The sequence below is a fragment of the Oncorhynchus kisutch genome, linkage group LG10, assembly GCF_002021735.2.
Source record: "Oncorhynchus kisutch isolate 150728-3 linkage group LG10, Okis_V2, whole genome shotgun sequence".
Lineage (NCBI taxonomy): Eukaryota > Metazoa > Chordata > Actinopteri > Salmoniformes > Salmonidae > Oncorhynchus > Oncorhynchus kisutch.
In genome coordinates, this window is record NC_034183.2 from 67,175,595 (window position 1) to 67,202,439 (window position 26,845).

Here is a 26,845-nt window from a genome sequence, read left to right on the forward strand (position 1 = left end):
CCCTGAACAGGCAGTTAACCCACTGTTCCTAGGCCGTCATTGAAAATAAGAATTTGTTCTTAACTGACTTGCCTGGTTAAATTAAGGTAAAAATAAAAAATAAGGCCTCCCGGGTGGCGCAGTGGTTAAGGGCGCTGTACTGCAGCGCCAGCTGTGCCATCAGAGTCCCTGGGTTCGCGCCCAGGCTGCGTAACCGGCTGCGACCGGGAGGTCCGTGGGGCGACGCACAATTGGCCTAGCGTCGCCCGGGTTAGGGAGGGCTTGGTCGGTAGGGGTGTCCTTGTCTCATCGCGGACCAGCGACTCCTGTGGCGGGCTGGGCGCAGTGTGCGCTAACCAAGGTGGCCAGGTGCACGGTGTTTCCTCCGGTGCATTGGTGCGGCTGGCTTCCGGGTTGGATGCACTCTGTGTTAAGAAGCAGTGCGGCTTGGTTGGGTTGTGTATCGGAGGACGCATGACTTTCAACCTTCGTCTCTCCCGAGCACGTACGGGAGTTGTAGCGATGAGACAAGATAGTAGCTACTACAACAATTGGATACCACAAAAATTGGGGAGAAAAAGGGCTAAAATTCAACAACAACAACAAAAAATATATATACCCCCCCCACCTTGTCACACCATAATTGATTGGCTAAAACGCATTAAGAAGGAAAGAAATTCCACAAATTAACTTTTAAGAAGGCATTCCGGGTGACGACCTCATAAATCCGGTTGAGAGAATGCCAAGAGTGTGCAAATCTGTCAGCAAGGCAAAGGGTGGCTATTTGAAGAATCTCAAATACCAAATATATTTTGATTTGCTTAATGCTTTTTTGGTTACAACATGATTCCAAATGTGTTATTTCATAGTGTTGATGTCTTCAATATTATTCTACAATATAGAAAATAGTCGAAATAAAGAAAAACCCTTGAATGAGTAGGTGTTGTAAAACTTTTGACTGGTAGTGTGTATGTGTGACATTTGTTTTGATTTCGAATGGACCAATATCATGCACTTCTCTCTCTCGAAATCGCTTTCCTGCGGTTAATTTTCATGCCAGCCAGGTAGGCTATACTCCTGTTGTAAAAATAAACAATGTGCTTAATATTAGGAAAGTTGAGGAGTAAATATTGTAGGCCTAGCTTATAGGAAGCTGATGGGATCCTCCTCTTTTTAATCGAGGCCATCACCCTCTTTTCTTGTGCAATTGCATAGCCTATAGAAATGTTGAGCAACATGAACTCATGGGCTCTCATGAAGTGTTTGATTAGATTTTCAATAACATTTGCATTGATGTCAGAGTGATTAGAGGGACAATAGAGTGCTGAGTACCAGGCAGTTAGTAAGTTTTGTAGGCTACTAATGACCATCAGCAGCATCAGAGCTTGGAGAAACCTAATTACCGTGGAATTTGACTGCCTTCATGACTCGTGACCACCGGTGTGGCACTAATACGGTCACCACAACAGCCCTAGGTCTGACCTCTTATCTCTGTCCACTCCCTGACTGGGAGTATCTCTCTTTATCACTCTGTCTTTCTCTCTGTCTCTCTCTCTCTCTCTCTCTGTCTCCCTCTCTCCCATCTTCTCTCAATTCAATTCAATTCAATTCAAGGGCTTTATTGGCATGGGAAACATGTGTTAACATTGCCAAAGCAAGTGAGGTAGACAACATACAAAGTGAATATATAAAGTGAAAAACAACAAAAATGAACAGTAAACATTACACATACAGAAGTTTCAAAACAGTAAAGACATTACAAATGTCATATTATATATATATACAGTGTTCTAACAATGTACAAATGGCTGAAGGACACAAGATAAAATAAATAAGCATAAATATGGGTTGTATTTACAATGGTGTTTGTTCTTCACTGGTTGCCCTTTTCTCGTGGCAACAGGTCACAAATCTTGCTGCTGTGATGGCACACTGTGGAATTTCACCCAGTAGATATGGGAGTTTTTCAAAATTGGATTTGTTTTCGAATTCTTTGTGGATCTGTGTAATCTGAGGGAAATATGTCTCTCTAATATGGTCATACATTGGGCAGGAGGTTAGGAAGTGCAGCTCAGTTTCCACCTCATTTTGTGGGCAGTGAGCACATAGCCTGTCTTCTCTTGAGAGCCAAGTCTGCCTACGGCGGCCTTTCTCAATAGCAAGGCTATGCTCACTGAGTCTGTACATAGTCAAGGCTTTCCTTATTCTGCCGCTGTGTACTCTCTGTGTAGGGCCAAATAGCATTCTAGTTTGCTCTGTTTTTTTGTTAATTCTTTCCAATGTGTTAAGTAGTTATCTTTTTGTTTTCTCATGATTTGGTTGGGTCTAATTGTGCTGCTGTCCTGGGTCTCTGTAGTGTGTGTTTGTGTTTGTGAACAGAGCCCCAGGTCCAGCTTGCTTAGGGGACTCTTCTCCAGGTTAATCTCTCTGTAGGTGATGGCTTTGTTATGGAAGGTTTGTGAATCGCTTCCTTTTAGGTGGTTGTAGAATTTAACAGCTCTTTTCTGGATTTTGATAATTAGTGGGTATCGGCCTAATTCTGCTCTGCATGCATTATTTGGTGTTCTACGTTGTACACGGAGGATATTTTTGCAGAATTCTGCGTGCAGAGTCTCAATTTGGTGTTTGTCCCATTTTGTGAAGTCTTGGTTGGTGAGCGGACCCCAGACCTCACAACCATAAAGGGCAATGGGCTCTATGACTGATTCAAGTATTTTTAGCCAGATCCTAATTGGTATGTTGAAATTTATGTTTCTTTTGATGGCATAGAATGCCCTTCTTGCCTTGTCTCTCAGATCGTTCACAGCTTTGTGGAAGTTACCTGTGGTGCTGATGTTTAGGCCAAGGTATGTATAGTTTTTTGTGTGCTCTAGGGCAACAGTGTCTAGATGGAATTTGTATTTGTGGTCCTGGTGACTGGACCTTTTTTGGAACACCATTATTTTGGTCTTACTGAGATTTACTGTCAGGGCCCAGGTCTGACAGAATCTGTGCATAAGATCTAGGTGCTGCTGTAGGCCCTCCTTGGTTGGTGACAGAAGCACCAGATCATCAGCAAACAGCAGACATTTGACTTCGGATTCTAGCAGGGGGAGGCCGGGTGCTGCAGACTTTTCTAGTGCCCTCGCCAATTCGTTGATATATATGTTGAAGAGGGTGGGGCTTAAGCTGCATCCCTGTCTAACCCCACGACCCTGTGTGAAGAAATGTGTGTGTTTTTTGCCAATTTTAACCGCACACTTGTTGTTTGTGTACATGGATTTTATAATGTCGTATGTTTTACCCCCAACACCACTTTCCATCAGTTTGTATAGCAGACCCTCATGCCAGATTGAGTCGAAGGCTTTTTTGAAATCAACAAAGCATGAGAAGACTTTGCCTTTGTTTTGATTTGTTTGATTGTCAATTAGGGTGTGCAGGGTGAATACATGGTCTGTTGTACGGTAATTTGGTAAAAAGCCAATTTGACATTTGCTCAGTACATTGTTTTCATTGAGGAAATGTACGAGTCTGCTGTTAATAATAATGCAGAGGATTTTCCCAAGGTTACTGTTGACACATATTCCACGGTAGTTATTGGGGTCAAATTTGTCTCCACTTTTGTGGATTGGGGTGATCAGTCCTTGGTTCCAAATATTGGGGAAGATGCCAGAGCTAAGTATGATGTTAAAGAGTTTTAGTATAGCCAATTGGAATTTGTTGTCTGTATATTTGATCATTTCATTGAGGATACCATCAACACCACAGGCCTTTTTGGGTTGGAGGGTTTTTATTTTGTCCTGTAACTCTTTCAATGTAATTGGAGAATCCAGTGGGTTCTGGTAGTCTTTAATAGTTGATTCTAAGATCTGTGTTTGATCATGTATATGTTTTTGCTCTTTATTCTTTGTTATAGAGCCAAAAAGATTGGAGAAGTGGTTTACCCATACATCTCCATTTTGGATAGATAATTATTCGTGTTGTTGTTTGTTTAGTGTTTTCCAATTTTCCCAGAAGTGGTTAGAGTCTATGGATTCTTCAATTGCATTGAGCTGATTTCTGACATGCTGTTCCTTCTTTTTCCGTAGTGTATTTCTGTATTGTTTTAGTGATTCACCATAGTGAAGGCGTAGACTCAGGTTTTCCGGGTCTCTATGTTTTTGGTTGGACAGGTTTCTCAATTTCTTTCTTTGATTTTTGCATTCTTCATCAAACCATTTGTCATTATTGTTAATTTTCTTCGGTTTTCTATTTGAGATTTTTAGATTTGATAGGGAAGCTGAGAGGTCAAATATACTGTTAAGATTTTCTACTGCCAAGTTTACACCTTCACTATTACAGTGGAACGTTTTACCCAGGAAATTGTCTAAGAGGGATTGAATTTGTTGTTGCCTAATTGTTTTTTGGTAGGTTTCTAAACTGCATTCCTTCCATCTATAGCATTTCTTAATGTTACTCAGCTCTCTCTCCCACTCTCCTTCACTGACCCTGGAGATGTTTTTATCTAAGTTCCCACAGGGAGTTGGCTGGATTGCCCTTGTCTTATCTGACAGATTCCTGTCACGATTCATCTATTTTTCCTCACACTTCAAATCGCTTATGTCTCCAGCATTTACATGAGATGCCTGTTCTGCAATTAAAATCCAATCAAATCAAAATCAAATTTTATTTGTCACATGCGCCGAATACAACCGGTGTAGACCTTACAGTGAAATGCTTACCTACAAGCCTAACCAACATAGCAGTTTTAAGAAAATTCCTACAAAAAAGTAAGAGATAAGAATAACAAAAAATTAAAGAGCAGCAGTAAATAACCAGGGTACCGGTACAGAGTCAATGTGCGGGGGCACCGGTGTCGAGGTAATTGAGGTAATATGTACATGTTGGTAGTGTTATTAAAGTGACTATGCATAGATAATAACAGAGAGTAGCATCAGCTTGGAAGATGGGGGATGCAAATAGTCTGGGTAGCCATTTGATTAGCTGTGGGGGGATAGAAGCTGTTTAGAAACCTCTTGGACCTACACTTGGCGCATGCGGTAGCATAGAGAACAGTCTATGACTGGGGTGGCGGGAGTCTTTGACAATTTTTAGGGCCTTCCTCTGACACCACCTGGTATAGAGGTCCTGGATGGCAGGAATCTTGGTCCCAGTGATGTACTGAGCCGTACGCACTACCCTCTGTAGTGCCTTGCAGTCGGAGGCCGAGCAGTTGCCATACCAGGCAGTGATGCAACCCGTCAGGATGCTCTCGATGGTGCACCTGTAAAAGCTTATGAGGATCTCAGGACCCATGCCAAATCTTTTCAGTCTCCTGTGGGGGAATAGGTTTTGTCGTGCCCTCTTCATAACTGTCTTGGTGTTCTTGGACCATGTTAGTTTGTTAGTGATGTGATCGCCAAGGAACTTGAAGCTGTCAACCTGCTCCACTACAGCCCAGTCGATGAGAATGGAGGCGTGCTCGGTCCTCCTTTTCCTGTAGTCCACAACCATGGACTGATAATGCAGGAAACCTAGACAGTACCTTGAGAAAGTATTCCCACCCCTTGACTTTTTCCACATTTTGTTGTGTTACAACCTGAATTTAAAAGGGATTCATATTGAGATTTTGTGTCACTGGCCAACACACAATACCTAAATGTTTTTGGAAATTTGTACAAATTAATTGAAAATGAAAAGCTGAAATGTCGAGTCAATAAGTATTCAACCCCTTTGTTATGGTATGCCTAAATAATCTCAGGAGTTTTACAGTTTTGACTTAAATCTGCTTGAAAATCTTTGGAAAGACCTGAAAATAGTTGTCTATATGATCAACAACCAAGATGACAGAGCTTGGAGAATTTTGAAAAGAATAGTGGAGAAATGTTCCACAATTGAGGTGTGGAAAGCTCTTATAGATTTACCCAGAAAGACTCGCAGCTGTAATCGCTGCCAAAGGTGCTTCTACAAAGTATTGACTGAGGGGTGTGAATACTTATGTAAATTGATATTTATGCATCCCATTTTCAATACATTTGCAAAAATGTCAAAAACGATTTCATTTTGTCACTATGGGGTTTTGTGTGTAGATGAGTGAGAGAAAAAATTCTATTGAATCCATTTTGAATTCAGGCTGTAACACAACAACATCTGAAATAAGTCAAGGGGTATGAATACTTTCTGAAGGCAATGTACATATAAAGAAGAAACTATACAATAAATATATAATAAATTGTATAACTCCCATCATTTAAAAAAGGGAATGAAGAAGGAAGATCCAAAACATGTTCAGTCATTTCCAGAAGTTTGAAAAACAACTCACGTCCTGAAAAAGATGAGAGGAGGAAAAAGAAAGAAAAAGTCTGCCAGCGATAAGCATACAGAGAAGGTCTACTGTACAGCGGCAGGCAGGCAGGCAGGCAGGCAGGCAGGCAGGCAGGCAGGCGACTCTGGAGGCCTCCAATCATGGTGTGGCCAGGCAGGCCCCCTGGGCCGTAGAGCTCCCAGCAGTCTCAGCTCCATCTCAGCTCTGTCTGTGACTGGCTCTGTGTGACTGACTGGCACAACATCATCATCCTTCATCCTCCCCATTGTACCAGCACAGTGGGAAACACAGTCAATTTAGACACCAGCTAATTAACTCCGCTTTGCACTTTGAATTCAAAGATTCCCCAGACTTCCTACTGTGGCTTGGCCCTTGTTGTGTTCCTGCAGCATGGCACAACTTTAGTTCCTGACTGAGCCAAACCCAAGGACATCTTGTGAGACGCCATGTAATGACCATGCTTATAATCATCCTGAATATAGCCGATATGTCTTAATGATTAGCAGTACTGTGGGGACTTTGTAAAAGTACAATGGCTGCCTGTGGTCATTGGTGTGCGATTGTAATCAGATCCAACCAGACAGCTCAATTGTGAGGCGGAGCTGAAGTCATGCACTCAAATGAACTCGTATTATTACTTCCAGATTAAAGCCACATCAAAAAAAGTATAAGTGCACAGAAGCCAAAGAACACAGCCACTATAGGCACTTAATAATGCATGAACACAGACACACACACACACACACTAGATTGCCTGTGTTCTTTAATAATCCTCTGTATTTTCTCATTATTTTAAGTGTTGGGGAGTTTCAAATGTTAAAGTGTTCTTTGCTATGCTTTCCACAGAAGTCACAAGGGCATTCCCATGTCTGTAAATTACAGTTATATTAAAGAGCCTGAGCCTCTCTCCCTCCTGTGTCTTCTGGATGGGTCTCAGTAATGTATTTTTGGTCTTGGCAACCTAGTTTCCACGGGAGAGGGAAGAACTGATATACTATACTGTACTGGTTCGTTAATAAAACTCCAGACTCACAGCTCCGATTTTCAATAAAATCCCCAAAGTTAGCAAATCCATGTAGAGCTCCCAAAGTCTAATTCCAAATCTAGAGGCGACAACTTTAATTATGCCCCTTGTTGATTCAACTGTTGCATTTTAGTTTTGATCTGTTTCTAATATTCTTTCTAGTTGCTGACGTGCATCCCAATGGCAGAGTGTGTGGTCATTGATGAATAATGTGTGGGGAGGGGCAGAGAGGGTCCTGGCCGTCATTGGAGTGTATTTAATCAGGTCATCAGATCACCCCATAGTGGGCGCTGACACCTATCTACTCTGATGATTTGATATTTGATTACAGCAGGATAATAGTGTTGTACATCAGCCACTCCAATTAGGACAAGAGGAAAGATTAGCAGAGGTATGAAGGTGATGGGAAAGGTGATGGACTGACTGCTGCTGAGGAGCACCTGCCTCTCATCTTAATGAAATCGACAGTGCTGGGAAAGTCTATCTTCCTAGAAGTGATGAACAGCTGGCCTTTAGGGAAGACTTTTTAATTGTGAATGGAGACCTACAGGAGCGTGGCCAGACCTACAGTATATGAATGAGGCCAGGGCTAGTTTGAAATGTTTTGATTTGTTGGCTTCATTAGTCGTGTTTCAATCGAGCTGTAGTGGAACAGGTTGAGAGCTTCAAGTTCCTCAGTGTCCACATCAACAACAAACTAGAATAGTCCAAACACAAGACAGTCGTGAAAAGGGCCCGACAAAGCCTATTCCCCTTCAGGAAACTAAAAATATTTGGCATGGGTCCTGAGATCCTCAAAAGGTTTTACAGCTGCAACATCGATAGCATGGTTGCATCACTACCCGGTACGGCAATTGCTTGGCCTCTGTCCGCAAGGCACTACAGAGGGTAGTGTGTACGGCCCAGTACATCACTGGGGCTAAGCTGCCTGCCATCCAGGACCTCTACACCAAGCGGTGTCAGAGGAAGGCCCAAAAAATTGTCAAAGACCCCAGCCACCCCCGTCATAGCGGTACCGGAGTGCCAAGTCTAGGACAAAAAGGCTTCTCAACAGTTTTTACCCCCAAGCCATAAGACTCCTGAACAGGTAATCAAATGGCTACCCGGACTATTTGCATTGTGTGCCCCCCCCAACCCCCACAAACCCTCTTTTTACGCTGCTGCTACTCTCTGTTTATCATATATGCATAGTCACTTTAACTATACATTCATGTACGTACTACCTCAATTGGGCCGACCAACCAGTGCCCCCACACATTGGCAAACCGGCTATCTGCATTGTGTCCCGCCACGCACCACCTGCCAACCCCTCTTTTACGCTACTGCTACTCTCTGTTCATCATATATGCATAGTCACTTTAACCATATCTACATCTACATACTACCTCAATCAGCCTGATTAACCGGTGTCTGTATGTAGCCTTGCTACTTTTATAGCCTCGCTACTGTATATAGCCTGTCTTGATTTGAAAATCAATGTCTCGCTTGCTGATATCGAGGGAATTCTGTGTTCGAGTTAACAACAGCAAACTAATCTGGATGCATGGATACAGTATCAGTCTCTGATTGGAGGGATTCTTCTCCAATGTTATCTGTGCTAACAGACATTCCACAGCCAAATCTGACCTGGCAGGATAAGGATTAACTGGTATTTGGCTGAGGAAACTGCATCTCCCACAATGCAGGGTGCGCTGGGTGATGGATGCTGAACGGAGAGTAGCGGAGCGGCTGGAGAGGGCCGCCTGCGTGCAGGGCAGATGGGTACTCACTCAGCTCCTCCTGGTGTCCCTCTCTCCTCGTCTGCTGTTCCCGTCTCCAGAGCCATGGGGGTGGGGTGGGGGCAAGAGTGGAGATTTTGTGTTCTTGGAACCTGTTGTGAGTTTTCACAGCAAGAGACTGTATCTGTGAATGTGTCCCACTCTGCCCAGTCTGTTGGCCAGACCTTCCTTTTGTTCCTCTGTCATCTAGCCTGCTGTGTTCTAGAGGGCCTTTTGGATCCTCTCTCTGATGGCTCTACATCACAATAACACCATGACATCTCCTATGTGTCTATGGGAGTTTTAGACTTCAGCTGAGTATTTTTCCCTGTCACTCTCTGTCTCTGTCTCTCTGCTCAATCCCCCCACTGTGTCTCTCCTGTATTGTAGCTGACCTACCTGCCTCCTCCATGGGGAGAGTGTGAGTCCAAGGCCCTAGACTCTGGCTTCTTCCAGGTCTATAGTGTGACAGCTTGCAGGATCGACTGTGAGACACGCTACATCGTGGAAAACTGTAACTGCAGGATGGTGCACATGCCCGGTAAGAGCACACACTTTCTTTCCCCTTTTCACACTAAACAAAACATTTGGATAGAGTCTGTAATATAGCATTGTCTGGGCCATGGGCAAAACATGGGCCATGTTTTTTCATCAAGGACTAGTTGAAGACAAGGTGAGGAAAGTTTGATAAAGGACTTACAGTAGTTGTTGTGGTTGATAAAGTCATCTAAAGTCTGTGGTGGGTTTGAAAAGGTCAAAGAGCTGTAAGGTGTAAGGTCAAGATTTGTGTTGGTGTATTATAAAGCTTTCTGCTCCAAGGCTTGTCTATCACCTTGCTCCACACAAAGCTCTATTTCTCTCTCTCACACTCTCTTTAGGTGTGCTAGATTTTTGCATGTTGCAAGTCTCCTTGACTGCTTCCACAGTAGGGTTGCAAAGGGAGGGTATATTACTGGAAACATTCACAGTTGACCATTAAACTATCAGAATTTTGGTGTCTTTCAAGGATTTTGTGTAATCTATCATAAATAATCTATTGGCCCTTTTGGGGACTCCAGATTATCCCAGGTGTTATCTATGGCCCTCTGTGTGGTCGTGTCACATGCAGAATATATGACATCATTAAATAAGATGATTTTAAAATATCAACAAAAACAAAATAAATATGACAAAGCTGTAAAACAATATCGTAAATATAAACCATCATTTAGGGAATACCATTGGTGTTTAATATGAGAGTTTCATCATAATATCCTTTATCATTTTTTTACACACTTTAATTGATTTTACTATGTCAATATGTATTTGTTGTCAATGTTTTGGTGTCAAATTGGTGGCAGTAGTGAAGAAAAGTCAATAGTTGGAAGAGTTGCAGAGTTAATTGAAAATAATGCTTATTTTCTCTTGACCCATATGGTCTAGCTACTAGAAACTCATAGACAATATGGACACAGATTTATGTTATTCAAGTATAAATGACCAAAGTTACGATAGATTGCCATAGATTTTCTGTTAATTACCCCAAATTACTGAAGATTCCGGTAATTTGAGTAAATCACTGATAGCTTTGTATAACCATATTCCACAGAAATCTGAGCTGTTTACAGTTTGTTTTTCTCAAACTTGTAAGTCATTCAGAGGTACTACATTTCATAAATATATCGATCAGAAAAGCTGAATCTGAACTTTCCTCCCCTTCCTTCTGTGCTCCTTCTGTCCTTCTAGGTGATTCTCCATTCTGTACCCCTGAACAGTACAAAGACTGTGCAGAGCCTGCCCTTGGTAAGTCCACAATATGAATGCACACAAACGCACAAGCTTACATGTATTTTTGTTGAAGGTACTACGCAGCGCACAGACCCCCTCGCGCATTCAACATCCTCAAGTTTCTTTGTAGGCCTATTTGGCAGGAAAACTGTGACGCCAGATGTTTCGCTTATTGCCTGTTTCTGTTTCTGAGTCTTTAATTAAAGAATGTGAAAAAATGTTGTGTCTGTTTGCTGCTTTTCATTAAATCGTGCATATCTGTTCTTCATATGGCCTAAAATACATTTATTTAGGCTATAGCAGTGATCACCAACCGGTTGATCGCGATCAACTGGTCGACCTCCAAGGCATTCCTAGTCGATCACCAAACATTTCTGTAAAAAACCCAACAATAAAGCCTTCGTTCCTATTTTTTTATTTGTTTCTCGCTGTTGGTGGTAGATGCAGTTGATACAGCAGCCCTAGCTCCGGGAAGGCAAAGTGTCCCCATTTTTAATCGTTTCATGATTCTGAAGGTAGAACTCCACCTACCCAGCAGGCCCAGAGAGCAAATAAAGTGCACCTATAAGCCTGTTATATGAGTAAGTACATTACATGTTTAGGATGTTATCCAGCACTGTCAACACTTTGTTCAACATTTTTATGAGCCATAAAATGTACATTCTCACTTTCTCTGGTCATAGGAGTAACAACATGAATTGGTGCGTGAGGCAGAAATAATGCCGTGTGAATTTAGTTTTTCCATCAGCTGAGGGAGGGAGAGCGGAGGGATGGTATTGTTGAGATGAATGAGAGATAGCCTCACCACTGCTCCCTCCCTCCCCTCAGACTGACTATCAGATGCAGGCCATCAGTCCAGTTAAAACATACACCGCTCAAAAAAATAAAGGGAACACTTAAACAACACAATGTAACTCCAAGTCAATCACACTTCTGTGAAATCAAACTGTCCACTTAGGAAGCAACACTGATTGACAATACATTTCACATGCTGTTGTGCAAATGGAATAGACAACAGGTGGAGATTATAGGCAATTAGCAAGACACCCCCAATAAAGGAGTGGTTCTGCAGGTGGTGACCACAGACCACTTCTCAGTTCCTATGCTTCCTGGCTGATGTTTTGGTCACTTTGGAATGCTGGCGGTGCTTTCACTCTAGTGGTAGCATGAGACGGAGTCTACAACCCACACAAGTGGCTCAGGTAGTGCAGCTCATCCAGGATGGCACATCAATGCAAGCTGTGGCAAGAAGGTTTGCTGTGTCTGTCAGCGTAGTGCCCAGAGCATGGAGGCGCTACCAGGAGACAGGCCAGTACATCAGGAGACGTGGAGGAGGCCATAGGAGGGCAACAAGCCTGCAGCAGGACTGCTACCTCCGCCTTTGTGCAAGGAGGAGCAGGAGGAGCACTGCCAGAGCCCTGCAAAATAACCTCCAGGCCACAAATGTGCATGTGTCTGCTCAAAAGGTCAGAAACAGACTCCATGAGGGTGGTATGAGGGCCCGACGTCCACAGGTAGGGGTTGTGCTTACAGCCCAACACCGTGCAGGACGTTTGGCATTTGCCAGAGAACACCAAGATTGGCAAATTCGCCACTGGCGCCCTGTGCTCTTCACAGATGAAAGCAGGTTCACACTGAGCACATGTGACAGACATGACAGTCTGGAGACGCCGTGGAGAACATTCTGCTGCCTGCAAAATCCTCCAGCATGACCGGTTTGGCAGGGGGGTCAGTCATGGTGTGGGGTGGCATTTCTTTGGGGGGCCGCACAGCCCTCCATGTGCTCGCCAGAGGTAGCCTGACTGCCATTAGGTACCGAGATGAGATCCTCAGACCCCTTGTGAGACCATATGCTGGTGTGGTTGGCCTTGGGCTCCTCCTAATGCAAGACAATGTTAGACCTCATGTGGCTGGAGTGTGTCAGCAGTTCCTGCAAGAGAAAGGCATTGATGCTATGGACTGGCCCGCCCGTTCCCCAGACCTGAATCCAATTGAGCACATCTGGGACGTCATGTCTCGCTCCATCCTCCATCCACCAATGCCACGTGAATGCAAATGTGTGCTGCTAATGAACAATAACTAGGCCTAATTGATTACCTTTGAAACTATCCTCTTTGAACTGCTGGATCTGAATAAATGTGTTGATGGATGGCTTCGATAGTCCAGCAATCGAATTGCATGTCGTACATATGATAATAATCCAAATATTCTGCTTAAAAAGATCTTGCACCGCCACCCTCCTCATTCCTCATTCTTAGAGTAGGTCAGAGAAAGATACAGTGGAACCCGAATTTATCCTCTGGGTGCGTGGAAAAAATATCATGCTGCATGAAGGCTACCCCTACAGACAGGAACGACAGGCATCAAATAAGTGCTTTTGGAAGTGCACCGAATATCACACTTTTGAAATAACGACGTCACATAACCCTGAATGATGAGGTTACAGTATCTGGATACCTGGTTCTTTCAGCGATACCTGGTTCTTTCAGCGCCCGGAACATCAACTGGAGGACCCCCTGACATACTTTCAGGCAACATGGGTTGGGGAGAATATCGGACTCATTGGAAAAAAGCCAATGTTTCCCATATGTATGGCTTGTTTAACATAAACTTTATTATTATTTCTCTTACTATTGATGGCATCATGCTCAAGGCCAATAAAATTGTTGCTAATATGCTTCTACCTATTTTATTTATTTTCTGAATTTTGGCGCTGCTACGATGCTGTCCTGCAAGACTTGGCAAAGACCAACCACGGAGAGGAGAGCTGGCATTGAACTTTTTGGTTGAATCTTGGCACTACCCACCGCACCATTTGGAAGTTCATCAAGGCATTGCAACGACAGCAGCAAGGAGGTGAAATGAGAAGGGAGCAGCAACTTGCTGGCATTCCACCGCCATGTCAAAGACCCTGCTACCACAAGCAACAGAAGGATCTGAAGTCGCTGGTTGAGAAGTAGCCAACACCACGACTCAACTGATGGAGTCTTACCCGAAGAGCGTTGCCTACACTTTCAAGTAGCAGTTGTGAATACTCCAAAATCCATCTGAGAGAAATGAGCACCTAGTCTACTTGGACACTTCTTCAAGTTCAACCCTTTCAATGACTCCAAAATCATTATGAGACCAACACTAAGCACATTCTTGGATGATTTGTTTGTTTTTGTCATGTAGCCTACTCTAGTATTTTTGGGGTTATATAAAAAAATATATTTTAGGCCTACTTATTTTTGCCCCATAATTTTTTGTATTTTGCTAAGCTTTTTTGTTGATAAATAAATGTTTTATAGTAAATAGTTGGTGTTAGTGGATGGTGTAAAAACTAGAAAAAGCCATGATTTAAAATGAAAATAGATTGTAGGAACTAGATATAGGTCTAGATATAGTATATACTGTTTTTAGCCTTCAGCCTTTATATAACCATATGAATGAATTGATATCCACTCAGTGGTCAGTTTATTAGGTACATCCATCTAGTACCGGGTCGGACCCACATTTGCCTCCAGAACAGCCTGAATTCTTCGGGGAATTGAACCGTTGCTCAATTGGTATCAAGGGACTTAACGTGTGCCAGGAAAACATTCCCCATAACTTTACACCAACGCCACCAGCCAGTACCCTTGACACCACGTGACTCACTGTCTGTAGGATGGTGTACCAAACAAACAATATTCTACCCATATGAACACATTTATTTTAGGCTATAACTGAACCAATTTCTGTAGGCAATATTGCCTATACATGTCACGTTCGTCATAAGGATCGGACCAAGACGCAGCGTGGTATCCGTACATTCGGATACCCGAATGTACGGATGTACAACCCGAACCATGACACTATACAAACTAGTGCTGACAGGCAACTAAACATAGACAAGATCCCACAAACACCAAAGGGAAATGGCTACCTAAATATGATCCCCAATCAGAGACAACGATAAACAGCTGCCTCTGATTGGGAACCATATCAGGCCACCATAGACATACAAATCACCTAGACCTACCAAAACCTTAGACATACAAAACACCTAGACCTACAAAAACCCTAGACATATAAAAAACCCTAGACAATACAAAAACTAGCGTACCCACCCTAGACACGCCCTGACCTAAACAAAATATAATGAAAACAGAGATATCTAAGGTCAGGGCGTGACAATACAACAGGGATCAACTAGATTCAGCTGCAGGCTGATTTTTTTTCTTGAGCGGATGGTTTGGGGGCCGGAACATAATTACAAATCATTTGTAGATTGCAAATTGACTGCAAGAAGCCCAAACAAATATGTTTGACAAAAACATTTCAAACCTTGCTTACATTTGAATACGATGTGTCTCTCTATTACGCATGGGAATACTTTGGAGCTGATTTCCTGGTGTTTTTAGTCAACAACATTGTTGATGTCAACAATGAAAATGCATTTAAAAAATTGGGGGACAAATTTGACCCATGGACCACCAGTTGGGGAACCCTGCTGTACAATATTCTGCCCATATGAACAAAAACAATAGCCATACATGATTTAATGAAAAGCAGTAAACATACATATTTAATAACAGACTCATGAACAGAATCAGGCATTAGTTAACATACACAACATTGTTTCACATTCTTTAATAACAGACTCATAAACACAATCACACAACAGGCTAGAGTGCAGGCTGTACAGCGCACTTCACAGCTTCCCCGATGCTTCACAGCTTCCCCGATGCTTCACAGCTTCCCCGGTGCTTCACATCCTCCCCAGGACATAAATATAGCATGAAGGAAAGGCATAGGTACAACACAAGTGTCTTATCAATTCCCAAAAGATTTGACACATTTTGTATTAGTTAGCTACACATGTATTATTGATCATTCATAGAGAATACAGAGGTTCTCTCGTTTTGCTGGTTGACCCTGGTATTTAGGATTAGCATTTACTTTTTTCCCCGTCTAGAAAAGCAAGGTCTAGAAGCCTCCCTCGGTTCATTTTACTTTCATACTGTACTGTATATATTACAAATAAGGAATCTGTGTTTATCTGTGTGTGTTGAGAGGAGGGGGAGCTGTATGCATTCACATACAGAAGAATCATTCACATACAGTAGGATCATTCACATACAGTAGGATCACTCATATACAGTAGGATATTCACATACAGTAGGATCTCATTTTGTGCCTAAGCCCATCTGTATTGAACTGTTATTTTCTGTAAAACTGGGATATTGACTTTTTATTCTCACTTTCTCCTTCGTCTCATTTTTTATTAGGCTGTTTTTATATATTAATTTATACCTTTACTTTTACCACAGACTCATACTTTACTGAAGGGATAAATGAAAATCAGATGAGGCAGGACCTTGTTTATTCCTCTAAATGAACTTTATTGAAAAGTGTTTGTGTGTTTTGTGTAGTAGGGGTGTCTAATTCCCCTGCTGATATCATTAAGGGGAGGCGTTCTCTCATTCTGTTACCTACCGGGCAACAAACACACACAAACACTGGCAATTATTTGGTCCTAAGCTTGTCCATTGTAATTAGGCAATGTGTCTCAAATAAAGAGGAAATGAAGCCAAGGTATGCTATACTGGGACTGTGGAGAGTTAGAGCTAGAGTACCCTCTTGTGCTTGGTCCAGCCTGGCCAGCTCCCTCTCGCTCCCTCCCTCCCTCTCGCTCCTCCTGAATTGGTTTTATTTGAAATGCCTGTGCTTATTCCATCCAAACACACAGACCCAATAATTCTATGCAAATCAGTTCCTAGTTAGACTGTGAACCAATTTGATATAACCACCACACCGTTTTCACTTAGTAAAGTTTGAAGTTGTGCTTTTTTTAAACCAATGTGTCAATCAGGAAGTTTGGGAGACAGAAACAGTGTGGCTGCTGTTTTAATGGAAGACAGCTGCATCTGTTCTCACTGGAGGGTCCTGTGACTAGATTACAGAGGAACACAGAAATCTTCTCTGTGCCTAATTATACACACGGAGGAAAACACAGACATTTGTTGTCCTGTGAAATGTCGACTTGGATAGCATTGCCCACAGTAACGTGATCATACAATCACATTACTAGCGTAATCGTTTTACAAATGCGGTCTCATTGCAGGATGAATGACAGAAGATCCTCTCATCTCACATAAAGGTTTTAAACCAAACATACAATAAAAAGGATTAGCTCGTCTCTGGGTTGAACAACTGCTAGCTTAAATATAACATTCTGTTCACAGCCAAAGACAGCTTAATGGAGAGTGTTAAGTCATTAAAAACACTGTTTCTTAATAAGCTTGGAAATATGAAATAAAGCAGATGATTTGGTTAGAATAATTGTTTTTGACAGAGATGAGACGGTAGATAGAGAGAAATAGTGAGAGAAAGACCGAACGATAGAGGGAGAGAGAGCGAAGGAAAAGAGAGCGAAGGAAATAGAGAGAGAGAGGGAAGAAGAGGAAAGAGAGTAAGATTGTGATGTGGGGAGAGAGAGAAATAGAAAGAGGGAGGGAGTGTGTAAATCAGGGTTATGAATGCACACTGCTACCCGGATCCAATAACCCCTTATTTGAATGAGAATGAAAAGCGACTGAGGTGTCATATTGAATTTCCTGTTGCAATTACGTGACCACTTGGCCCTGAAGGCTATTAGTAATCCAAGGGAGACTCCGCCCTGCCCAGGGCGAGCTGGGGAGACTGCCATACTATTGTCATAGTGAGAGATTAGGGTTGGGAGATCAGATTTGATATTTTTATGCATTAAGGGAACCTAGCAGCAGGCTAGAATGGGTTGAGAATGTGAGTGAGACTGGTTATTGTCAGAGGAAATTGATTTGGATAGGACCAGATAGATTGGACTAGTATTTTTATACTTCCAGGAATGGATAGAAATGTCTGAAAAATTGATAAAACATTCCTGTGTATTTCATGAGGGCATTTACAGTGTCCACAGTTGTTGAGGCTAGTAGTTCATTTATAATCGGTAGAAACTATGAGAATAGAAAGGTTCAGAGCTTTTGTGAAGCATCACAGCACCGTTGAAAAAATATATGGCAAATGGAAATCCAATGTAGATGATGGTGTGAAGAGATAAATGAGAGGGATTTAATGGAGCTGAAGGGTGGGACTAATAACAACAAGATAACAAATGTAAAATATGCTGTGTCTGTAAAATGTATATAGGTTCAGAACTTTTGTGAAACAGCACAGTTAAAAATATATGGCAAATAGAAATCAAACTGGATGAACATTAGAAATAGATCAAATCAAATTTGTATTAGTCACTTGCGCATAATACAACAACAGTGAAATGCTTACTTACAACTAACAATGCAGTAAAAAAAAATTTTTTTTTTAGATGTATAAAAACTATTAAAAATGTATGTTTTTAAATAAAAAATACGAATAAAAAAATACGAATAAGAGTAAGAACTTTTGTGAAACAGCAGAAGAAATAAAAGTAACAAGTAATTAAAGAGCAGCAGTAAAATAACAATAGCGAGAATATATACAGGGGCGTACAGGTACAGAGTCAATGTGCGGAGGCACCAGTTAGTCGAGGTCACATGTACATGTAGGTAGAGTTATTAAAGTGACTTTGCATAGATGATAACAACAGAGAGTAGCAACAGTGTAAATAGTCTGGGTAGCCATTTGATTAGATGTTCAAGAGTCTTATGGCTTGTGGGTAGAAGCTGTTTAGAAGCCTCTTGGACCTAGACTTGGTCCTCCTATACCGCTTGCGGAAGCAGAGAGAACAGTCTATGACTAGGGTGGCTGGAGTCTTCTTCTGACACCGCCTGGTATAGAGGTCCTGGATAGCTGGACCCTATGCACTACCCGCTGTAGTGCCTTGCGGTCGGAGGCCGGGCAGTTGCCATACCAGGCAGTGATGCAACCAGTAAAGATGCTCTCGATGGTGCAGCTGTAGAACCTTTTAAGGATCTGAGGACCCATGCCAAATCTTTTCAATCTCCAGAGGTTGTCTTGGTGTGCTTGGACCATGTTAGTTTGTTGGTGATGTGGACACCAAGGAACTTGAAGCTTTCAACCTGCTCCACTACAGCCAATGAGAATGTGTGGCGTGCTTGGTCCTCTTTTTCCTGTTGTCCACAATTAACTCCTTTGTCTTGATCACGTTGAGGGAGATGTTGTTGTCCTTGCCCCACACGGCCAGGTCTCTGACCTCCTTCCTATAAGCTGTCTCATTGTTGTCTGTGATCAGGCCTACAACTGTTGTGTCATCTGCAAACTTAATGATGGTGTTGGAGTTGTGCCTCACCGTGCAGTCATGAGTGAACAGGGAGTACAGGAGGGGGCTGAGCACACAACCCTGAGGGGCCCCTGTGTTGAGGATCAGCGTGGCGGATGTGTTGTTACCTACCCTTACCACCTGGGGGTGGCACGTCAGGAGGTCCAGGATCCAGTTGCAGAGGGAGGTAGTCCCAGGGTCCTTAGCTTAGTGATGATCTTTGAGGGCACTATGGTGTTGAACCCTGAGCTGTAGTCAATGAATAGCATTCTCACATAGGTGTTCCTTTTGTCCAGGTGGGAACGGGCAGTTTGGAGTGCAATAGAGATTGCTTCATCTGTGGATCTGTTAGGGCAGTATACAAATTGGAGTGGGTCTAGGGTTTCTGGGATAATGGTGTTGATGTAAGCTATGACAGCCTTTCAAAGCACTTCATGGCTACAGACGTGAGTGCTACGGGTTGGTAGTCATCGAAGCAGGTTACCTTAGTGTTCTTGGGCACAGGGACTATGGTGGTCTGCTTGAAGCATGTTGGTATTACAGACTCGGTCAGGAGGAGGTTGAAAATGTCAGTGAAGACTCTTTGCCAGTTGGTCAGCGCATGCTTGCAATACACGTCCTGGTAATCCGTCTGGCCCTGCAGCCTTGTGAATGTTGACTTTTTTAAAGGTCTTACTCACATTGACTGTGAAGAACGTGATCACACAGTCTTCCAGAACAGCTGGTGCTCTCATGCATGTTTCAGTGTCATTTGCCTCGAAGCAAGCATAGAAGTAGTTTAGCTCGTCTGGTAGGCTCGTGTCACTGGGCAGCTCTCGGCTGTGCTTCCCTTGGAGAGAGTGAGGGTAGAAGAAGGACAGGACTAAAAACAAACCTAATATAACTATTGTAAAATAGATTGTGTCCGTAAAAGGTCTATAGTGTGTATAAGCCGGAAGTAAAAGCCTAAGTGTTGTTGTTCATTAGTTTACTCCAATTAGGGGAGGGGTGGTGGGGTTATCGGAAAATAATAAAGGAAATATATTTTTAAAAGTATATGTATGTATTTATGCGTGTTTGTGTATGTACAGTACCAGTTAAAAGTTTGGTCACACCTACTTTTCTACATTATAGAATAATAGTGAAGACATCAAACTATGAAATAACACATATGGAATCATGTAGTAACCAAAAAAATGTTAAACAAATCAAAATCTATTTTATATTTGAGATTCTTCAAAGTAGCCACCCTTTGCCTTGATGACAGCTTTGCACACTCTTGGCATTCTCTCAACCAGCTTCATGAGGAATGTTTTTCCAACAGTCCTGAAGGAGTTCCCACATATGCTGAGCACTTGTTGGAAGTTTTTCCTTCACTCTGCGGTCCAACTCATCCCAAACCATCTCAATTGGGTTGAGGTCGGGTGATTGTGGAGGCCAAGTCATCTGATGTAGCACTATCATTTGTTTTCAACAGGACAGTGACCCCAAACACACCATAAGTGTCACATTGCCCTTACACAGCCTGGAGGTTTGTTTGGAGTCCTATTCCTGTTGAAAACAAATGATAGTCCTACTAAGCGCAAATGGAAAAGCATTCCAGGTGAAGGTGGTTGAGAGAATGCCAAGAGTGTGCAAAGCTGTCATCAAGGCATCATTGAAGAATCTAATATATAAAATCATATTTTCATTTGTTTAACACTTTTTTGGTTTATACATGATTCCATGTGTTATTTCATTGTTTTGATGTCTTCACTATTATTCTACAATGTAAAAAATAAAGAAAAACCCTTGAATGAGTAGGTGTGTCCAAACTTTTGACTGGTACTGTACACATTTACAAAAAAAAGATATGGTGGATTGGAAATTATAAATACAATTATATTGATGGAAGCTACAATCTGCAATTTCAAATCTACTCCATAAAAAAATATCAGTAGCAATTACACTAACCACCTTTCAGTATGTACAAATAGATCATCCTGGAGGCAGAAGGATCAACATTTATTTTCTCCCATCATTATGTCTTTAGTACACTGTCCCAGGTAAAACATGCATACTGTTAGACTCTGACATTTCTGCTAAGTGCATCAAGACGTACGGCCATTCTGAAGTATATACAGTAGGGAATGCTGTTGAGATGGGTGTGTGTTTGTGTGTGTACCCTCAGTTGCCCTCAAACTAAGGTCAACTCTCCTCCCTCTCCTCCCTCTCCCCATCCTCATCCATTACCCCTCTTCCATCCATCCATTCATCCTCTCCTTCATGTCTCCCTGTCTTCTCTACTGTAGCCAAGTTGTCAATGCTGGAGAGTAGTAACTGCATCTGTAGGACACCATGCAACATGACACGCTACAACAAGGAGCTGTCCATGGTCAAGATCCCCAGTAAGACCTCAGCACGCTACCTGGAAAAGAAGTTCAACCGCTCTGAGAAATACATCACGTAAGTACCTGCCTATAGGAGGCTCCAGAGGGACAGATGAATGCATGAGAAGGAAAAATGTAATGTACATCAGCCTACAGTATCACATATATTATATGTAGTGATAGTAAGGAGGGTGTGGGTGGAAAGTGAAGATATTACACTGAGATGTCTTTGACGCTCAGACTCATGGGAAAGAGAACTGGGAGCCTGCTATTGAAGAGATCCGTCATGTTATCATATAATGGGATTTTGATGATAATAACAATAGCCATTCTCTAGTGGATGCAGTCATCGGTTGAGATGCTACTCTACTAATGACATTGTATGGGACATGTGGTTCAGTGTGGAAGAATAAGTACCCTTACTTAAGGCTATTGCTATAGCAGGTATAGTATGCCCTGTATGTCTATTTCCCCTTGACTGAAAGATTAACACACTATTGCTATAGCAGGTATAGTATGCCCTGTATGTCTATTTCCCCTTGACTGAAAGATTAACACACTATTGCTATAGCAGGTATAGTATGCCCTGTATGTCTATTTCCCCTTGACTGAAAGATTAACACACTATTGCTATAGCAGGTATAGTATGCCCTGTATGTCTATTTCCCCGTTGACTGAAAGATTAACACACTTTGAAAAGACTGATGGTTAATAAAATGTTCAAAAAATACAATTTAAAAAACGGATGTGTTTAGACTGATGACCTGAAGAATGACTGATGACTTACCAGTTCATTGATTGATAGTTAAATAGGATGACAATATCAAGATAAATGTGTTGTCTTCTCTTTAACACGATTGAAGTGTTATCTGATCTTATCGATGTCTCTCTTTCAGGGATAACATCCTAGTCCTGGATGTGTTCTTTGAGGCCTTGAACTATGAGACCATTGAGCAGAAGAAAGCCTACGAAGTGGCAGGCTTACTGGGTATAGTCAACTCTCTAGCTATTATCTACCTATCTTCTTCCCCTCTCTCGCGCGCACGCTCTGGCTCTCGCTCTGGCTCTCGCTCTCCATCTCCTCTCTCTCTTTCTCCACTCTCTCTCTCTTTCTCTCTAAAATTCTAATTAAGATACATTTAATTAAATAAAAAACAAGATTATAAGAAGAAATAGAAAGAATGGCTAATAAATAAAGAACAACATGTACATGGATGATGGTTATACACTATATATTATTATATAGTGTATATATTACTGTCAGTTATATTCAATGTAAATACTTCAGGGTATTAATGGTTATGGGAAGTCAATGGCTATGGCAATCATCCTCAGGCTATGGCAATCATCCTCAGGCTATGGCAATCATCCTCAGGCTATGGCAATCATCCTCAGGCTATGGCAATCATATACATACTGTATCTGTCAGTAATATTTGCGGTTTCTCCCTCAGAATAATGTCATTAGTAAATGCACAGAAGTTGGGAATTGATTAAGATATTTTCTTGAAAAAGATTATCTTATTCGGGATTATTTCTCAGGAAAAAGTGCATCTCTGTCTCTACCTCCCCTGTAATGCAGTGACCACATAGACGCTCTTCTTTGGGTAGCCATGTCTTTTTGTGTCTCCCTTTTTCTATAGCCAGCTGGTGTTCCCTGAGCCTGTATTTGGTCAGGATCTGTCTCTGTTTTGTATCTCTGACAGAGTAGAGATATTCTGCATTTTTGTATTCTGTTTTGAGGGCCAAATAGCAATTTAGTTTATTCAGTATTTTTGTTTCATTTTCCCAATTTGTCAAATAGGAGGTTTTCATTTCTGTAACAATGTGATTGATTTCCCTGTGTGTTTGGATAATAGAGTTGTTTAGTGTTTTCAATAGCTGGCATAGGAGATTCTTTTCAGGGTTCAGCTCTTGGGTTTCCAGTGCTTGCTAGCTCTCTCTCTAACTGTGTATTGTTGATCTTCCAGGTGATATAGGTGGTCAGATGGGTCTGTTCATCGGGGCCAGTATCCTTACCATCCTGGAGCTATTTGACTACGCCTATGAGGTCAGACATAGAACACACACCATGTAGAAACTTCCAAAGACACACATTCTCACAAACGCATTATCAAACACTCTCACAGACAGTTATGTTTGGCGGAAGAAATAAGAACAAAAAAATTAATAACAATTCATAACAGAGACACCCGTCTAATAGGTTACACACACATTTCTCCACAGACTCAAGGCCAATCACACACATACACATATTCACATTCACATTTGAGACGAAAGAGCCTTGCCATATATCTGTCTGGGCTGAGTGATTGAGGTGCGTGATCAGTCTTTTCATTAAGTCAGCTCAGCCGTTGTCTCTCTCTCCTACTGCTTTGGTCTGCTTGGAGCTCTGCCAAGGACAAACCAGTCATTCTGTGCCCTCTGGCTTTAGAAGTACACATGAAAAGTCTTTTTTTTCCAAACCTTTCTCATGTTTTAATGGGGAGCCTGTGCGGGGTGTTTTGTCACAGACAGAGAGTTCTGCTGCTCTGGCTGTGGTTTTAAAGACCGCCACTAAAATAACAGCCACGGTGATGTTTGGCCTTGAGTCAAGATATTATTACATATGCTGATGCCTAGTCACTTTACCATGCCTTCATGTACATATCTACCTCAAATACCTGGTGCCCCTGCACAGTGATCCGGTTCTGGTACTCCATGTACATATCTACCTCAAATACCTGGTGCCCTGCACAGTGATCCGGTTCTGGTACTCCATGTACATATCTACCTCAAATACCTGGTGCCCCTGCACAGTGATCCGGTTCTGGTACTCCATGTACATATCTACCTCAAATACCTGGTGCCCCTGCACAGTGATCCGGTTCTGGTACTCCATGTACATATCTACCTCAAATACCTGGTGCCCCTGCACAGTGATCCGGTTCTGGTACTCCATGTACACATCTACCTCAAATACCTGGTGCCCCTGCACAGTGATCCGGTTCTGGTACTCCATGTACATATCTACCTCAAATACCTGGTGCCCCTGCACAGTGATCCGGTTCTGGTACTCCATGTACATATCTACCTCAAATACCTGGTGCCCCTGCACAGTGATCCGGTTCTGGTACTCCATGTACATATCTACCTCAAATACCTGGTGCCCCTGCACAGTGATCCGGTTCTGGTACTCCATGTACATATCTACCTCAAATACCTGGTGCCCCTGCACAGTGATCCGGTTCTGGTACTCCATGTACATATCTACCTCAAATACCTGGTGCCCCTGCACAGTGATCCGGTTCTGGTACTCCATGTACATATCTACCTCAAATACCTGGTGCCCCTGCACAGTGATCCGGTTCTGGTACTCCATGTACATATCTACCTCAAATACCTGGTGCCCCTGCACAGTGATCCGGTTCTGGTACTCCATGTACATATCTACCTCAAATACCTGGTACCCCTGCACAGCGATCCGGTTCTGGTACTCCATGTACATATCTACCTCAAATACCTGGTGCCCCTGCACAGTAATCCGGTTCTGGTACTCCATGTACATATCTACCTCAAATACCTGGTACCCCTGCACAGTAATCCGGTTCTGGTACTCCATGTACATATCTACCTCAAATACCTGGTGCCCCTGCACAGTGATCCGGTTCTGGTACTCCATGTACATATCTACCTCAAATACCTGGTGCCCCTGCACAGTGATCCGGTTCTGGTACTCCATGTACACATCTACCTCAAATACCTGGTGCCCCTGCACAGTGATCCAGTTCTGGTACTCCATGTACATATCTACCTCAAATACCTGGTGCCCTGCACAGTGATCCGGTTCTGGTACTCCATGTACATATCTACCTCAAATACCTGGTGCCCCTGCACAGTGATCCGGTTCTGGTACTCCATGTACATATCTACCTCAAATACCTGGTACCCCTGCACAGCGATCCGGTTCTGGTACTCCATGTACATATCTACCTCAAATACCTGGTGCCCCTGCACAGTGATCCGGTTCTGGTACTCCATGTACATATCTACCTCAAATACCTGGTGCCCCTGCACAGTGATCCGGTTCTGGTACTCCATGTACATATCTACCTCAAATACCTGGTGCCCCTGCACAGTGATCCGGTTCTGGTACTCCATGTACATATCTACCTCAAATACCTGGTGCCCCTGCACAGTGATCCGGTTCTGGTACTCCATGTACATATCTACCTCAAATACCTGGTGCCCCTGCACAGTGATCCGGTTCTGGTACTCCATGTACATATCTACCTCAAATACCTGGTGCCCCTGCACAGTGATCCGGTTCTGGTACTCCATGTACATATCTACCTCAAATACCTGGTGCCCCTGCACAGTGATCCGGTTCTGGTACTCCATGTACATATCTACCTCAAATACCTGGTGCCCCTGCACAGTGATCCGGTTCTGGTACTCCATGTACATATCTACCTCAAATACCTGGTGCCCCTGCACAGTGATCCGGTTCTGGTACTCCATGTACATATCTACCTCAAATACCTGGTGCCCCTGCACAGTGATCCGGTTCTGGTACTCCATGTACATATCTACCTCAAATACCTGGTGCCCCTGCACAGTGATCCGGTTCTGGTACTCCATGTACATAGCTCCATTCTTGTGTATTTTATTCCTCTTATATTACTAGTTTTCTTTTTATTATTATGTTTTAACTCTGCATCGTTGGGAAGACCTCGTATGCAAGCATTTCATGGTAAAGTCCACACCTGCTGTATTATTTATGGTTCCAATTATAACAGTTCAAATTCACCTTAAACTAAATTGGTCATAAGTTACCACAGCATGTAAAAAGCACACTTCATGAATCATTTTGTGATACTGTGTATGTCCTGATGACCCTGATAATGTGTGTTACATATATATGTTGTCAGGTGGTGAAGGACAAGTTGCTGGACCTACTGAGCAGAGACGACGAGGAGGAGAGCCACGGAGAGGACGTGGTAAGGTCATGAGGTTAATCAGATGACAAACTGGACTGTCACACTGTTTGGAAAATGTTTTATATTGTATTTATGGCTTAGCATCCAGCCAAACCTCAATATGATTTATGTTATTCTGTGCCAGACAGCTATCCCAATGTAATTCTCAGTTATTGACAAGAAAGGAGATGAGATCTCTCCAACTGAATCGTGTCAAAATGTCACTCAGTGTATTTTTTATTTTAATTAACCAGGTAAGTTGAATGAGAACACATTCTCACATACAGCAATGACCTGGTGAATAGTTAAGGGGGAGAGGATGGATCAGCCAATTGGATGATTAGGTGTCCATGAGGGCAAGTTTGGGTATGTAGCCAGGACACCAGGGTTAACACCGCTACTCTTACGATAAGTGCCATAAGATTGTTAGTGACCACAGAGAGTCAGGACACCCTTTTAACATTGCATCTTAAAGATGGCACTCTGCACAGGGTAATGTCCCCAATCAC

At 42.6% G+C, this 26,845-nt stretch overlaps 1 protein-coding gene across 2 annotated transcripts in view; it reads left to right on the forward strand.

Annotated features, from left to right (window-relative positions):
* The window catches only part of LOC109897421 (acid-sensing ion channel 2-like), a 565,196-nt gene that overhangs the window by 535,218 nt on the left and 3,133 nt on the right, over positions 1-26,845 (forward strand). For both annotated transcript variants that reach the window (XM_031834854.1, XM_031834853.1), the window contains 6 exons: positions 9,434-9,584; positions 10,769-10,825; positions 21,302-21,455; positions 22,276-22,367; positions 23,349-23,428; positions 26,289-26,357. In XM_031834854.1, the coding sequence (XP_031690714.1) occupies positions 9,434-9,584; positions 10,769-10,825; positions 21,302-21,455; positions 22,276-22,367; positions 23,349-23,428; positions 26,289-26,357 (603 nt within the window). The remainder of the gene's footprint in view (positions 1-9,433; positions 9,585-10,768; positions 10,826-21,301; positions 21,456-22,275; positions 22,368-23,348; positions 23,429-26,288; positions 26,358-26,845) is intronic.